Source organism: Pygocentrus nattereri, chromosome 7 (genome assembly GCF_015220715.1).
Source record: "Pygocentrus nattereri isolate fPygNat1 chromosome 7, fPygNat1.pri, whole genome shotgun sequence".
Taxonomy (NCBI): Eukaryota; Metazoa; Chordata; class Actinopteri; order Characiformes; family Serrasalmidae; genus Pygocentrus; species Pygocentrus nattereri.
In genome coordinates this window covers 8,471,247-8,486,321 of record NC_051217.1, presented here as the reverse complement: position 1 = coordinate 8,486,321, position 15,075 = coordinate 8,471,247, and the positions used below count along the sequence as shown (strand labels likewise).

General features: G+C 40.0%; 1 protein-coding gene across 1 annotated transcript in view; it reads left to right on the top strand.

The window, feature by feature from the left end:
- The window catches only part of LOC108444427 (c-Maf inducing protein), a 26,282-nt gene extending 11,207 nt beyond the window's left edge, over nt 1-15,075 (top strand). The window contains exons 2-21 of the mRNA XM_017725643.2: nt 3,017-3,142; nt 3,867-3,917; nt 5,212-5,373; nt 7,037-7,078; nt 7,368-7,430; nt 7,826-7,906; nt 8,003-8,106; nt 8,582-8,686; nt 9,611-9,982; nt 10,449-10,514; nt 11,041-11,067; nt 11,292-11,340; nt 11,505-11,612; nt 11,724-11,840; nt 11,926-12,066; nt 12,340-12,387; nt 12,653-12,799; nt 13,050-13,155; nt 13,830-13,900; nt 14,067-15,075. Coding sequence (XP_017581132.1) covers nt 3,017-3,142; nt 3,867-3,917; nt 5,212-5,373; nt 7,037-7,078; nt 7,368-7,430; nt 7,826-7,906; nt 8,003-8,106; nt 8,582-8,686; nt 9,611-9,982; nt 10,449-10,514; nt 11,041-11,067; nt 11,292-11,340; nt 11,505-11,612; nt 11,724-11,840; nt 11,926-12,066; nt 12,340-12,387; nt 12,653-12,799; nt 13,050-13,155; nt 13,830-13,900; nt 14,067-14,120 — 2,040 coding nt within the window. The 3' untranslated portion in view covers nt 14,121-15,075. The remainder of the gene's footprint in view (nt 1-3,016; nt 3,143-3,866; nt 3,918-5,211; nt 5,374-7,036; nt 7,079-7,367; nt 7,431-7,825; nt 7,907-8,002; nt 8,107-8,581; nt 8,687-9,610; nt 9,983-10,448; nt 10,515-11,040; nt 11,068-11,291; nt 11,341-11,504; nt 11,613-11,723; nt 11,841-11,925; nt 12,067-12,339; nt 12,388-12,652; nt 12,800-13,049; nt 13,156-13,829; nt 13,901-14,066) is intronic.

The window sequence follows — 15,075 nt, the reverse complement described above, 5'->3', positions numbered from 1 at the left end:
GCGCAGTGTCCAAGCAAACTGCCCTAGTTCTGGGCAGTTACTGATAAAATTCAATATTGTATTTGTAAACATATCACAGTATCATGTTATCAGTTGATATTAAAATTTAACATTAGTAAAGTTAATGAACTCATTCTTTAAATTTTTTTTATGCAAATTAGTTCAATGTAAACCATCAAGGATTGTATACCATAAGTAAAGTGCACAAAATTACTTGACCCTTATCTATCACTTATATCAGTAAAGGCATCACAAAACAGGAAATGGTATGAAGGTGTCACAGTATGTCAGTATAGATGAAATATCAATGTATCAATACCCAGAACTGTGCTAAATGTTTGGCATAGAAATTTTATATCATGGAAAATTCATGGAATTACCCTATTTTAAAAGGGTAAGAACCCAGAGTGTAGTGTCAGAGTGTTCTTTTTTTTTTTTTCTCTCCAAAAAATGAGCACCTCTCAAACAATTCACTTTCTCATGGACTTGGAAAAAAAGTGTGTTTGGCGTTTCACGCATAAACAGTGCTTTAGAGTATTCAGTAGATAATGCAAGCATTCCCCCATATCTAGTGTTTGATAAAAATAACACGTACTCAAGTTAAGAGTGGATTCTTGCACCTCCTTTACAATTGTATCTATTACGTCTGGCCTCAAAGCCACTTACTGTCCTTCATTCACACCTTCTCATTTTTGTGGACAATGAATAGTAGCACACAACTACTCACTGTGTCTAGTCTATAAAAATCTATCTTAATTTACTTTAGAATTTAATATTAAGAAGTTTCAATTTAGATGTTGATATTGTTATTAATCCTTATTCACTGAAATCAGCATTCTTCATATTTTACAAATGTTACAGTAACTGGCAGTACGAACATGTCTGTTTCAGTACATGTGCAAATGATTTCTCCTAATATGTTTGATGACATGGTGTACTCTTGTAGTAAAGTGTTTTAAAACTTTCAGAAAAAAAAACATGAATATATGCAACAGCTGATGACATGCAGCCGCTGAATTCAGCTAAGACTTGATCATATTTGTACAAAATGAAACTGATGCAGATGGAAACTGTACCATGTCTAACATAATGGCTCATCTGCCTTGTGCTTCTCTTTTGCTTTATGTGTGCAAAGATGTTTTATTGCTCTCTAAGCTTTGCCAGACAGCATCAGGTTTTATTGAACCTGTTCACTCTCACTATGACCATGTTGATTTAGATTCCTCCTCGTTAAGGCTTGCACTTTGCCTCTGTTTGGGAGTTGCAGTTTACTTTAGGTGTGAATGAGACTCGGGAGGAAGAAGCTGAGCTCGATGCATTTTTTTTTTTTTTTTTTGGTTTGCTCTCCAGTACGGACACCATGTCTGCATCTAAAAACCATCCACTCTATTTTGCATTTGGTTTGCATTTGCATGAACCTTTGTGTACGTCAAACAGTGTTTTGATGGCGATGTTGGAGAGCTATGATAAATTTGAGTGTCTGCATGTACATATACCATCTTTCATCAAGCCTCCAGCTCATTTTCCTAGCATTTTGTATGGGAAATGTATGTAGACATGGCATAGCAATACCTCCATTCTATCCATTTTGGCACTTTTGCTTACATGTCTTGAGTTCATGATTATTCAAAAAATTCTCTAGCGATGGGAGATTTTTGAAATTGGTCAGAGGCGGCACCTGAATATACTGATGTTTTTTCCCCCACATCTTTTCCATCTGGATCTCCCTGGTAACAACAAAAAAACATATGTCTCTATTTCATGTCTTTGTTTCCATGGCAACATTGCAATGTGGCGATGAGAGCTGTTCAGCTCCTCTTTAAGGAAGAATTGCAGCATGAAAAAGAGGCTGAATATGATGAACTAGAGGCTGGGAGAAAGAGGTAGCTAGGGCAAGAGGAAAGCACAGGGAGAGAAGGAGATGGCCACAGAATGACAGTGACAGGCAGATAGAAGCGAGAGCTAAACCAGAGTTACCACAGCAAGCTGCTGTTCAGGATATTGTCGCTATGACAACCTATACAAGAGGTTCAAGCCTCTCTTTATGCCGGCTTCTGTGGTCATGTAATGACTTTTAGATTTTCCTTTCTTCGAGGATGCGTTAGCTTCCGCTATGAAGCTATTTTCTAGTGTGGTCTTCATTCACTCTTCACATGCAGCACGTGTGGAGATGCACCTTTCATCCCAGCAGCAGAGGGAGGAGGGTACGCTGGGGAATGGCCAGTTGCTCTATCATCTCGGAGAGGAGTTGTAAATAAAAGAATATCCTATTTTATTCTGTTACAGAGGGAGGGAGATAGAGGGAGGAACCGCATGTTTGTTTGAGAGAGAGGGAGAGAGCATAAGTGAGACAGACAGAGAATGAGTCAAATAAAGGAACAGTTTGTTTGCTATGCTGAACTGGGTGGCTGACACAAATACAGGAACTGTGGTTTGGTTTGAGTCTAGAGGGAGAGCAGTGCAAATCAAGTAATAGCCTTGTTTGTTCAACACCGGAGGGAGGCTGGTTCTAATAATGGAAGAGCCTGTAGCAGAACTATAGAGGTGGGAGGGTGGCTAATAAAGGAACAGCTCCAGTGTTCTGTTGTAGAGGGAGATGGAGACAGGGAACAGCCTGTTGACATTTGAAGCCATGTGACCACAAGCACTACAGTCAAGATTTAGTGATTTGGTGAAGCTGAAAAATGAGATGCAAGAGCCTGTGAGATACATAACAAAAATGCAGACCTTTTACAGTCATTTTGAGATCAGTGGGCAGTTAAGGTGAACCTAAAGAAACCACAAAAGAAACGTAGTAGTGGTTGAAATGAGTAATAGCCCGGAAAAAAAAAAACTTTTTTCCTTGGCTGTGGACAATTGTGTGTGTGTGTGTGTGTGTGTGTGTGTGTGTGTGTGTGTGTGTGTGTGTGTGTGTGTAAAATATAAATACTGCTGATCATGGCATATAAATGTATTTATTAAGTTGCTGATGAATGCTACTGCATATGAAAAAAAAATCCTCTTTGTGTCTCTGTAGCCTACAGGCTACATGGAGACTGCTCTGTCCTACAGTTGCATAGAGGACCTGCAGTTGCTGTCTTGGGACAATGCCCCCAAATACTGTGTCCAGCTCAGTGTCCCTGGAGGGACCGTCCTTCTGCAGGTACTGCATGCACCAGCTGTAAAAAGAAAAAAAAGATAATTAAAGACATTTTAAGTGAATACATTACATGTTAAAATCACTTCATGTGTGTATTTTAAAACCAAAACCTCTAATGTTAAAGGAGCTCTCTGGATGCTGTATATGGTAGGTCGTAATACGTTGTGAGACTGGAGATTCCAGATTTCAAATTGTTCTTGAAAATTTGCTAGGAGAAATAATTTGGGGGAATTATTGATTAAAAGAAATCCAGTAGTGTGCACCTAAAAGAAAACCAGTAGTGTGCACCTAACTTAAAACAGTTCTGTTAATAGGCTGAGATAGCTAAGGCAGGCAGCCGGTTTTGAGCATAAACAATGCAGTACTATGTCTGCTTCTACAAAGTAATCTAGATCTGGCTGCCCTTCCAGCACAACCTCACTGTAATGTTGCGCATCCCTTAGAAAAATGGACAAGGCATTGTCTACCTGGAAAGCTTTTGAGAATTAGGAAGTCATTAAACTGTTGTTTATGTTTGAAATAACTCTGCTTTACTGCTGTCAGTTTTTAAGTGTCTAATTGTGAATGAAATTTGTTAATATTTACATTTTAAACCTCTGACAGAGAGACCTCATTAGATGCCTAAACCATTCCGTAACACACACACACAAAATATATATCCTCCATTCTTTGGCTCATTCTCAGGCCGTGTCTGTGTGTCTGCCTGTGTGTGTATTTGTGCTCTTAGGCTGCCAACAGCTATCTTCGGGACCAGTGGTTTCACTCTCTACAGTGGAAGGTAAAGTCACTAGCTTAAAGTATGTATTTCGCTTTGATGGGAGGATTTTATCAAGTTAACTTTGTTGTACTACATTGGTTTTTGTTTATTTATTTAATTTTCCCAGTTTTTGAATAGTTACCCCAAAGTCTCATTACTGTAACAATTTTTATATGGAAAAACAGCACAGATTTTTAAAAAATGTTTTCAAAACTTTCAATTGTACAGCATGTATTCAGCATTAAATACTGTACATACATAATTATTATACAGTATTATAAGTAATACTTTTTAAAATACTTAATCTTTTAAATATTTTTTTAAAAACTTTTTTTTAATAAAACCTGTTTTTATTAAATACAAAAATAGATTATTTGAGCTTAAATTGCAACGGGATGATTTGGGCTTAATGCTATTAAGTGTTTATATAACATTAGCCGCTTAAGAGTTTTCTAAGTTTTCTAAGAATAAAATTTCAGAAAACAAAAATGGCTTGGCTAATTGACTACAGTAAGGGTAAGGAGGAGGATTTTGTAAATTAGACTTTTTTTTTGCCACCTGCTGCTTTGAAAGTTAAGCTATATTTAATAGTTAGCTTTTTCTAAATGAACAGAAACAAAAGGTGTCATTGCCAAATTCATTACTGTAACACATATTAAAGTTAATGAGAAATAATTTTACAGTAATGCACTGCCCTTAGCTAAATTAGGAAATGTTGGCAGTAGCCATGATGAGCTTCAGGACATATTTCATGTACATCCATATTTTCTATGTTTAATGTAAATGTTACGGTACTGAGAAATATTTCCTCAGATATATTAATTTTCATTAAAGTTGTTTTTGCTTTTTATATGAAAATATTTTTAACATTATAACTTTGAAATATGCTTCTTTTTTAAATCTTCATTAGTTTAAAAGTTACATTTATAAAGTTACAGTAAAGAGGGTGGGTTTTTTTGTTTGTTTGTTTTTTGGGGGGGGTTATGTGTTATTTTCATTAAAATATTATTAAAAATCTGAAAGAGTTTAGACACTAGGCTAAATATTTGGGTTAAATAAATCCCTTTATTACTTCTATTTTTCTGCTGAATTATTTAATTTGTTAAGCTTGGACATCTGCTTTCATGGGTTTGTGAGAATTACCTAGTTGAGATTCTTCTGATGGTCTGGAAATAGTGTAGGTTTGTTTACAACTCAGTGATATACATTCTTAGACACATGCTTAGAGACAATAAGATATTTTCTCACCACAATGTTAATTACAGTGATTACTCTTGCTTGTATAATTTGCATTGCCTTATTAACTTGTCAACAGAAAAAGATCTATAAGTACCGTAAGGTGCTGAATAACCCAAGTCGCTGGGAGGTGGTGCTAAAGGAGATCCGAGCTCTGGTGGATATGGCCCTCACTTCCCCACTACATGACGAGTCCATCCACCAGGCTCCATTGCACATCATCTCTACCCTGCTTGCTGAGGTACCGTGCACACAGACACATTCACGCGCATACAAGCGCTTGTTTAGACTTGTGCAAGTTTTATATAAGCTCTGTGGTATCAGTACAGACTACATTCCCTAAAAGTTTCAGCAGTCTTCATTACGTGGTAAAGAATGTTCAGAATGCTCTAGCACATATAAAACTGGTTGGTCTGCAACTGATCAGACTAGACCAGACCTTGGTCTAGGCTTTGCTGAGTGCCCTGCTCATTTCAGGGAAGACATATACACATAAAATCTAGCAAAAACATGGACCATGGTTATGCTCCCAGTGTTTTAAAGGAAACTGCAAACAAAACTGCCTTTTTATTGTTCACAGGTACATTACTTGTTATTGTTTTTACCCTCTGAGAAAATGTGAAATGTAAAGTCAATACATGTGGCATCAAGTTAATGTAATGTTCATACTTCATACGTTCAACTTTACAGCTGCCGACATCTCTGATTGACAGGATAGTGTAAAATAGCAATTTTAGTAGCACGTGTCACTTAAGTTTAACATGTATTTCAGGCTATTTGTGGGATAATTGGACTGTAATGTGTCCTCAGTAGAGTTAACTGACCAGATAGGGATATAGGTAACAGGCTAATTGGTGCCCCTAAAACTTGGAGACAGGTTTTAATTTTAAGTCTGTACTACAGGAGTCAACATCCAAACTGGAACATCTAGAGTAAAGAATGTGTTACTTGAATGTTTGCTACAAGCTTCAGATGTCTTGGTTTAAGCTAGAGAACTACTATAAAATAAGAATATACACTGCTGTTTGCTTGTTGTTAACATGACACTGAGAATCCTATTATGGCGCCGGTGGAAACTACCATTAGATTCGGACAGGGAATTGAATAACTGAAAGCTGCTTAAAAAGTTAATTACTAGGTTTCTGCATTAAACATAGCTGTGTACTGATGTGCATGTCTTGCACAGGTTCATGGCTGTCTGAAGAGCCTAGAATGTGAAATCTTCAATTTCACTATGCTGTGCTCTATACTGTAACCACTGATGACCTCTCAATCACAACATATCTTTCCATTCTTTTTTCATTACCATAAGATGTCGGAACCCAGAAAATATTTTTTTTGTCCATGGAGGAAAAAATGACTGGCACTGTACAAAGACTGAATTAGTGTTGTTTTTTTAGTTGTCTTTGAATGAGTTCAGGAAACTGTTAAACTGAAGAAAGTAGTAAGGAGTCTCTGTCAGCTGGCATTGTGCATAATTGGGGAACTCTTAACTTGGAACCCCTATTTAGATTTATCTTCTGAGCTTACTTCCTCATACTCGGTTGATTCAATTAGATTTTTTTACACTGTGAATGTTTGATGTATGAAAACTGTCTTGAAATTTAGATTGACAAACGTCCCAAAGTCAAGATCCTTAAGAAAGACTGAAAACTGGTCTCTCTAGTGGTTGGTTCCCAAACACTTCACTAGTGATATTGAATAGCTATATATATATATATATATATATATATATATATATATATATATATATATATATATATATATATGATATAACACGTTATGCCAGGATACAGGCTGTAAGTTGGGTTTGTTGTCTGTTTTAGTCACTACCCTGTGGCTTTGAAAGGGACTCAGCAGGCAAAGGGATTCTTAGTAATATGTTTGTGTCATTTCCTTCTCAGAACACAAACCTCAGCGCCCAGGACCATGAGAACATCATTGTGGTGAGTGAGTTTACAGCATTATATTTGTCCTCTGCTGAATGATGAACTGGGATGTTTTTAAACAGTAAAATAGTAAACGTGTCTTTTTTTTCTGTAACTAAACAGACATTATAATAAAACTATGTAATAATGTAAAACTATGATTTGAAATTCGTTGTAATTATGGATAACCTATTAGAAAAACAAAGTTTTTGATTTGGTGCAGTGTTTGTAGGATGGGCACTTTTTACGTGTATGTGCATGTGTGCGCGTGTATGTGGTGATTAATGGTGCTGTGGTCTGCCTACAGGCCATTGCTCCTCTTCTGGAGAATAACCACCCTCCCCCTGACCTGTGTGAATTCTTCTGCAAGGTAACCTGCACCTGGGCCCACCACCCAACCACGGAGGCAAAGTAGTGCATTTGCCTGACAAATACATGCTCAAGCTCTGCCAATCATGTAGGCCATGAACTTTACACAGCTGTGTGATTGAGGATACAGTAGGCCCTTGTGAAGTTATTTGGAAAGATACAGAAATTATTAGTGTCACACGTGTTGTGAATCACATAAGGGCTTCTGTCTGACATAGAATGGCTCAAGCTGAAGTACGTTAGCAGAGCAGAATTCTGTGAAGTGTGTGTATATGTATATGTGTATGTATATATAAATATATTGTGTTTAATTTTTTTTCCGGTGTGGTTGTGGTTTTATGACGCTGCGTGGTGTTTGTGGCATACAGCATGCATAAGTCCTGTTTCTTTCCCCAGCATTGTCGGGAACGTCCGCGGTCTATGGTGGTCATCGAAGTGTTCACCCCAGTGGTCCAGAGAATTCTCAAACACAACATGGTGGGTGTTGCAGTGCACTGTTCTTTACTTATACGTTGGTGCTTTGGTTTTCTAATTGTCCTCGAACTTCTCTCTCTTGCTCGCTTTGCTTTCCAGGATTTTGGAAAGTGCCCCAGATTGCGTCTCTTTACACAGGAGTATATTTTGGCTCTGAATGAACTCAATGCTGGCATGGAAGTGGTCAAAAAGTTCATTCAAAGGTGAGTGCTGTTCGATGGGCACTCCTACACCAGTAACTGGACTTTTGTGCTATTCGATTTCGACTCTCTGCCACTCCGGCACCTGTCATTCAACTTTGCTCTCTTAGACATGAGTTTTTAGTGTCTACACCTGTTACAGCCAATGTTGAACATACTCTGGTGAGCAGAGCTGTTATTATGCTAAGTTAATGCTAACCAACTTCTCTCTCCTAGTTTGCAGCACTGTTTGTCATTTAACAGTTGTTGTTAAATGCTTGTCTGGACATTTAATGAATGATTGTTTTAAAATTCATAGAGACAGTTTGAATATATGAATAAGGTGGATACCACCCAACCCTAATTCTATCCCAATTATGCTTCCACACCATGTTGTTACATATGTGACATATAAGAGCAGGTGCAATGGGTTGCTGTCCTGTACCCACATTTTACTGCTGATGATTGACATGCGTGTGTGTGTATATGTGTATTTCAGCATGCACGGCCCCACTGGACAGTGCCCTCACCCTCGGGTCCTCCCTAACCTGGTGGCAGTGTGCCTGGCTGCCATCTACTCCTGCTATGAGGAGTTTATTAACAGGTGAGTCCCCAGCATGTGGACCAAGCTCCAGGGCCCTAAATGTCCCACTGAAACGGTTCAGTTCTCTCCTTCACTCTCTACAAACTACCAACAAGTATTGTTCATTGCCACAGAGCTTTTGTGAGCTGCCTTTCATGTGCTTAGTAACTTTAGGGTAGAGGGATTTCTCTCAGAGATCATTGTTGTTATTTTCAGTCTTGCTTGTAACATTTACATCATCTCTCTGAGTCAGTGGGCCCTGGAAGGTATACCTGGGAGGAATTCTTGTGCTCTGATTTTCCATTATCCATTCGTCACCTCTCTGACCCCAGAGAATGAGATGTCTCCAACCCTACCTCTGTTTTTCCCTTACCACATTTTCTTAGTACTCTCATTTGCCCATTTGAATAGTTTCCATTCCCATTATGTATTTTGTGTATTTTGTTTAAATTACACATTTGCCTGTGTTTACGAGGACTAATGCATGACTCTTAACATTTGCTTATATATTCCATTTGTCTCCCACCAAGTGGATTTGAAGTGACTTTGGTCATGTCAGCAGCAGTATTTGATATACAAACTTACAAATGCTGTGGTCTTGTGGGAGTGTGGTTGGTTAGTGTAGTGGGTAACACCTCTGCCTCCTACGCTGTAAGCTGGGGTTCAATACCCTGCCTGGACAAGCCCCCTACACTATACCAATATGAGTCCTTGGGCAAGACTCCTAACACCACCTTCTCCCACCTGTGTAAAAATGATCAAATTGTAAGTCGCTCTGGAGAAGAGCATCTGCCAGATGCCGTAAACATGGGACTTGCTAAAACTAGAAGATTTTGTATAGTGAAAATATGTAAAGCTTTGGTCACCTGTGAGTTGTATTCTCATCTCTCTCTGTCTCTGTCTGTGTCTCTTCCCTCTTTTCTGTTTCTTCTGTTTCTCTTTTAGTCGGGATAACTCCCCTAGTCTGAAGGAGATCAGAAATGGTTGTCAGCAGCAGAGTGAGCGGAAACCTCCCATGCCTCTACGGCTGCTGCGGCCTGAACCGCCGACCCCTCCACCACCAACTGCCTTGTCACCCCCTCCACCCCTTCCCCTTTCACCTCCTCCATCTATCGTCAACTCCAGTGAGATCATGGTAGAGCTGGAGCGCAACAACAACACTGCCAACGTGCTGCACAAAACCCCTGCAGGAGGTGACAGTGAGCCCAACCTGATCGACTGCCTGCTGGTGAGCCCAGCACTCAATGCCCTCTCAATTCAGCTCCCCGCCCAAGCCGACAGGGTCCTGGCCTGTTTCGCCCTCATCCTCAAGATGCTGTGAGTACAAAGCTTTGGCAGGGATGTCAGGGGTGTCATATACGTGAATGACTATGTACTTGGGCAGAAAAACTCTGTTCCTCTATGTTCATGTAGATACGTGCAGACTAACATTTACAACTGTGTCACGATTGAATAGTGCAGTCACTAAATGATTGGTATGTAAGTATGTACATTTATGCTTGTTGAGCATAAATTTTCCACATGACAGAAGGCGAATGACCTGAAACCTGCTTGTGTATTTGTAACAACAAGACTGTTGCTTAAGTGTACTAAACTGTAGTTCTGTTAGCACCTGATCCTCCAACCTGGCAGGGTTTGTATCTCACCACCACTGATCAGGTTTCGTCTCTTTCACTTTAAGAGTGTCCTGCTGCCCTGGCTTACATAAGGTGCTCATTTCCCCCATTGTCATTCTTCCTGTGTGTAATGCTCTAATCTCTTTCCTCTGGCCTTCTCTCTGCAGCTCGGACTATGACGACTGGAGACCAGCACTGGCTAGCCTGTTGCAGCCCATCCCATTCCCCAAAGAGTGAGTGTTACACTCTGCCTTCTCACCCTCAGCCCTCTCGTCTGTTTCAGGCCACCTCCTACTTTGGCTCATTGTCCACTGCTCATACAAAAGTGAACTTACTTAACTTTGTGTTAGCATGTGTGCGTGCGTGTGCGTGTGTGTGTGCGTGGCTCTCTGGGGGTTGGAGGTCTGGGAGATTGCTGACGTGAGTGAGCAGTAGCAGGGCTCTGTAGGGGAACGGTGAGTGTTGGGCGCAGAGTGCCAGTGGGTCCTGGAAGCAAATAGTGTAATTGGCCTTGCTGGCCTGGGACTCATTATGTGCCTCCTGCAGAGCCCTGGTGTTGCCACAGGTGGAGAACTCACCTGCGCTCACGCGCTAAACTGAGCTTCCAACCGTCATTAGGAAAAGGCAACAACAGATGCATCCCAGAACATGTCGCGCAAACACAGAGATGCGCACACACATACGACGCTCAAACGTATTCAAGTGCTAACTGTTGCTATCTGATGTTTTTCTGATCTAATGTTACTCTCTCCCATTTAGGGCCCTTGCACATGCCAAATTCACAAAGTAAGTGACCTCAATTATGCTTCTATGTGCAGGTTATGGCAAAGTGTAAAGTTATCCAGAAATTGTAGAGAACATTGGGTGGTTTTAAATGAATGATCAAATAAACAATGGCCATACAATCTGTAATGTAGCAGTGCCCTGTATGGTTTGAAATGTTAAACCATGTAAATCTGCCGATCTATGCAGTCTTTTTGTTCAGTCTAATTGTAGTGTACCTTTTGCAGAGAGCTGAAGTATGTTATTCAGAGGTTTGCAGAGGACCCCAGACAGGAGGTGGGTTTACTGGCCTACTGTAATATCTACAAAGAATCTTGTTTAATCTCAGTATTATTTCTGTTGCTTTATTTTTTTTTTTTTAAACAAGTGTGTGTAGTAGTTGTTATTAAGTGAACTTGAGAAATGAATGTCACTAACACTAAGGTGTTTATGTTTGACAGGTACACTCCTGTTTGCTCAGTGTGCGTTCTGGAAAAGATGGCTGGTTTCAGCTCTACAGTCCTGGGGGTGTTGCTTGTGATGATGATGGAGAACTTTTTGCTAGCATGGTGTGTATGTGTACTCTCAGAGAGTCAGAGAGAGTGATCAACAGTGCTGCCCTTATCTGCTGTCTGTAATGTACATCTGGTAAAATGGCAGATGCCTTGTTGTCATTGCAGGTTCACATCCTTATGGGTTCTTGTTACAAGACGAAGAAATTCCTCCTGTCTCTGGCAGAAAACAAACTAGGGCCCTGCATGTTACTGGCACTGCGGGGGAACCAGACTATGGTGGAGGTGTGTGTGTGTGTGCATGCCCACATACATCAAAGCTGTAATGAAATGTACAGAAAAGTGATGTGTATGTATGTTTGTGAAACAGATCCTGTGCCTGATGTTGGAGTACAACATTATAGAGAATAAGGACACTCAGCTGCAGATCATTTCTACCCTAGAGAGCACCCAGGTTGGCCTGCGCATGTATGAACAGCTATGTGATAGGCAAAGAGAGCTTAAAGAGCTGGTGAGTAAACACATATGCATGTTTAAATCACCTTTTTTATGAGGGCAGGCATTAATTACATCACCGCCCCACAGCCAGGTCATATCTGTTTTCTCAGAATAAGCAATGTGTCATATTGTTACTATTGGTTTAGTGAATTGCTCCCATTTCTATAAAGTCAGACCCTTCAGTGACCCATTTAAACATGCCCCACATTCATATTCTGATTGTTCACAGACGCCACCTGCTGGTGTAACTCAGAAATTCACAACATTCCTCTCTCTTCTTTTATAGCAACGAAAAGGAGGCCCCACTCGACTCACACTGCCATCCAAGTCTACAGTTAGTTTTCTGCCTTTTTTTATTTATTCATTACATTCTTTATTTTTCAGGTAATTGTGTAATACCATAATATGTATTATGAGAGCTAGAGCTTTTGTAATGAATTGCTGTTAACTTGTCTTTCATTTGTTTACAGTAGCTGTTGCTTTGCTATGTTAAAATATGTCCATGTTTTTTTGGAACTCCACTTGAATGTCAAACAGCATCCTGATGGAGGCTGGGCTCTTATCACCTTTTGTCTCTGATATCTTTGTGCTGTTTGCAGGACGCTGACCTTGCCCGCCTGCTGAGCTCTGGCTCCTTTGGAAACCTGGAGAACTTGAGTCTGGCCTTCACCAACGTCACCAGTGCCTGTGCTGAGCAGCTCATCAAGCTGCCCTCCCTCAAACAGCTAAACCTGTGGTCCACTCAGGTCAGCTTAAACCATGAAGTCTAACTCCAACAGCCTTGGACATTCTACCATACCTGTAGCTTGCAGGAGGCCACAGAATCTGCTTGGCCACCTCCCTTCATCTGTTTTGATTTGTAAAAGATTCAGTTTTTTTGATGATTAAACTATATAAGGTCACATCCAAGTTAAAAATACTCCCATACAGTGATCATAGATCAGTTTCTTCATCTTTGTAATGAGCAGTTCACTCAATGAATTCTCTCTTTCTCAGTTTGGGGATGCTGGGCTGCGACTGCTTTCAGAGCACCTGGCATGCCTCCAGGTCCTCAACTTATGTGAGACTCCAGTTACTGATGCAGGCCTGCTTGCCCTCAGCTGTAAGCACACATGTACACACTCACACACACACAGGCATGACCCTCTCTGTAAGAAAAGATCTTTTGGCAATATTTTGTGGCGCAAACGTGTACACACAGTTCATGTTACTCATGAAGCAGAAGTTAAATTACATTGTACGTCCTGAACTAATAAACCAGAGACTTTAAATTTTAGTGTGTAATGTAGTCTGTGTAGGCAGTTTGTTCAGCTTTTGCTTTCTGAACAAATCTACAGTAGCAAACCGTGGCTACTGGTGCTAGGCCTTCAATTTGTGCAATAAATGTCAAAACTCAGTCAAAACATGAGGAAAATATCCACCTCAACTATAATGCTAATTCAAATAATTTGTTAGCACTAAGCTAACAGTGATTCACATGAACAGTTTCTGAGGAGGCTTAGTTTAGCTTCTTCGATATTCTGTTCTACCTTAAAGAGTGATGCAGAGATCTATTTCTGGTGCTTACAGGCACCAGAATGTAGCGGCTGCGGCATTTACCATGATTTGTTGATTCTGCTGTCACTAATAATGCTGGTAATTAACACGTTAGGACTTTACTTGGCTATATTTATGTAGAAACCACAGAAAAAAACTATTCGGCAAATATTTTGTTAGGTTTTAGGTAATGGAGAAGATACCAGTTGGATCATGCTTGGTGTTTGTTCTGTTTTGCAGCTATGAAGAGCCTTTGCAGTTTGAATATGAACAGCACTAAACTCACTGCAGACACCTATGAAGACTTAAAGGTAACATATTGGTACCCTTTGTAAAAACTGTACTTCCAAAGCTACAGTTGTAAAGTATTTGTCAGATTATATTCATTTTTCATAGTATATCAGTAAGTTATATTTTCTTGTGGTGACTAATCATCTGATTTGTTTGAATATCTGTTTTTCCTCTGTTTCCAAAAAGGCAAAGCTTCCCAACCTGAAGGAAGTGGATGTCCGCTACACAGAGGCCTGGTAAATGTGTTCAGCATCACTGACCCTCACGGAACCTCTGACATCGTTTAAACATATGGATTTACTGACATCATCCAAACACATAGAGCCTTTGACATCGTCACAATCACAGACGTTTGCAGATAAGGACTGTCTTTATAGGAACATCGTTTAAAAACAAGGACCTTTTGGTGACCTCGGCCAACAGCAGTCGTCTAGTGTCATCATCCAAACACAAGGACGTTGTTTGTAGTCACTTTGAACATGAATATTTAAAATGACATCATCAGATGGCACGGATCCTGTTTCTATTGATATCTTGGGGACTGTCATAGTTCTCTGTCTATTTCTGGGTGTCTGCCCTTCCCCCTATTCCTCACCTGTCAGAAGCATATGAACCCCCAACATTAGTTGTGTTCCCTGCAACTGGTATTCCATGCATTATCTCTGTGTTTTCAGTTGTACACAGAGCAAAACAACAAAACTTTGGATTTTACTTCCTTACCTTTTTCCCAAGAGACTTAAAAGTTCAGAAGCTCTTTCTCTTCTCTCAGTCCCCTTTTTGCAACAAGGTGCCATTTTCCCAGAGGAACACCTTGACTGGTGAGGGTGTTAGCAGTCAGAGCCACATTCCAGTACAGTTTTGATATATCGCCTCTCTGTGGAAAAGCCAAACGTTCCACAAAATTAGAAAATTTAGCTATTGTTGCATTTCTGCTTGGTCCCCCAGTTCAAATTCTGCCATTTTCTATCCTTCATTAAAAGTTGCTGTTGCCTCTGCAGAAAGGTGGCAGCCTGAGTGTCCACTACTGTATACACTCATTTTCACCTCTTACACACACACTCTCTCTCTCGCTCTCTCTCTGGCTCTCTCTCGCTCTCTCTTTCTCTCTCTCTCTCAAAAAATTTTTATCAACTTGAATAAGCATATTTTTCCAGACATCTCTGCTTTCATAAACTCTGTGTTTATATAATATAAA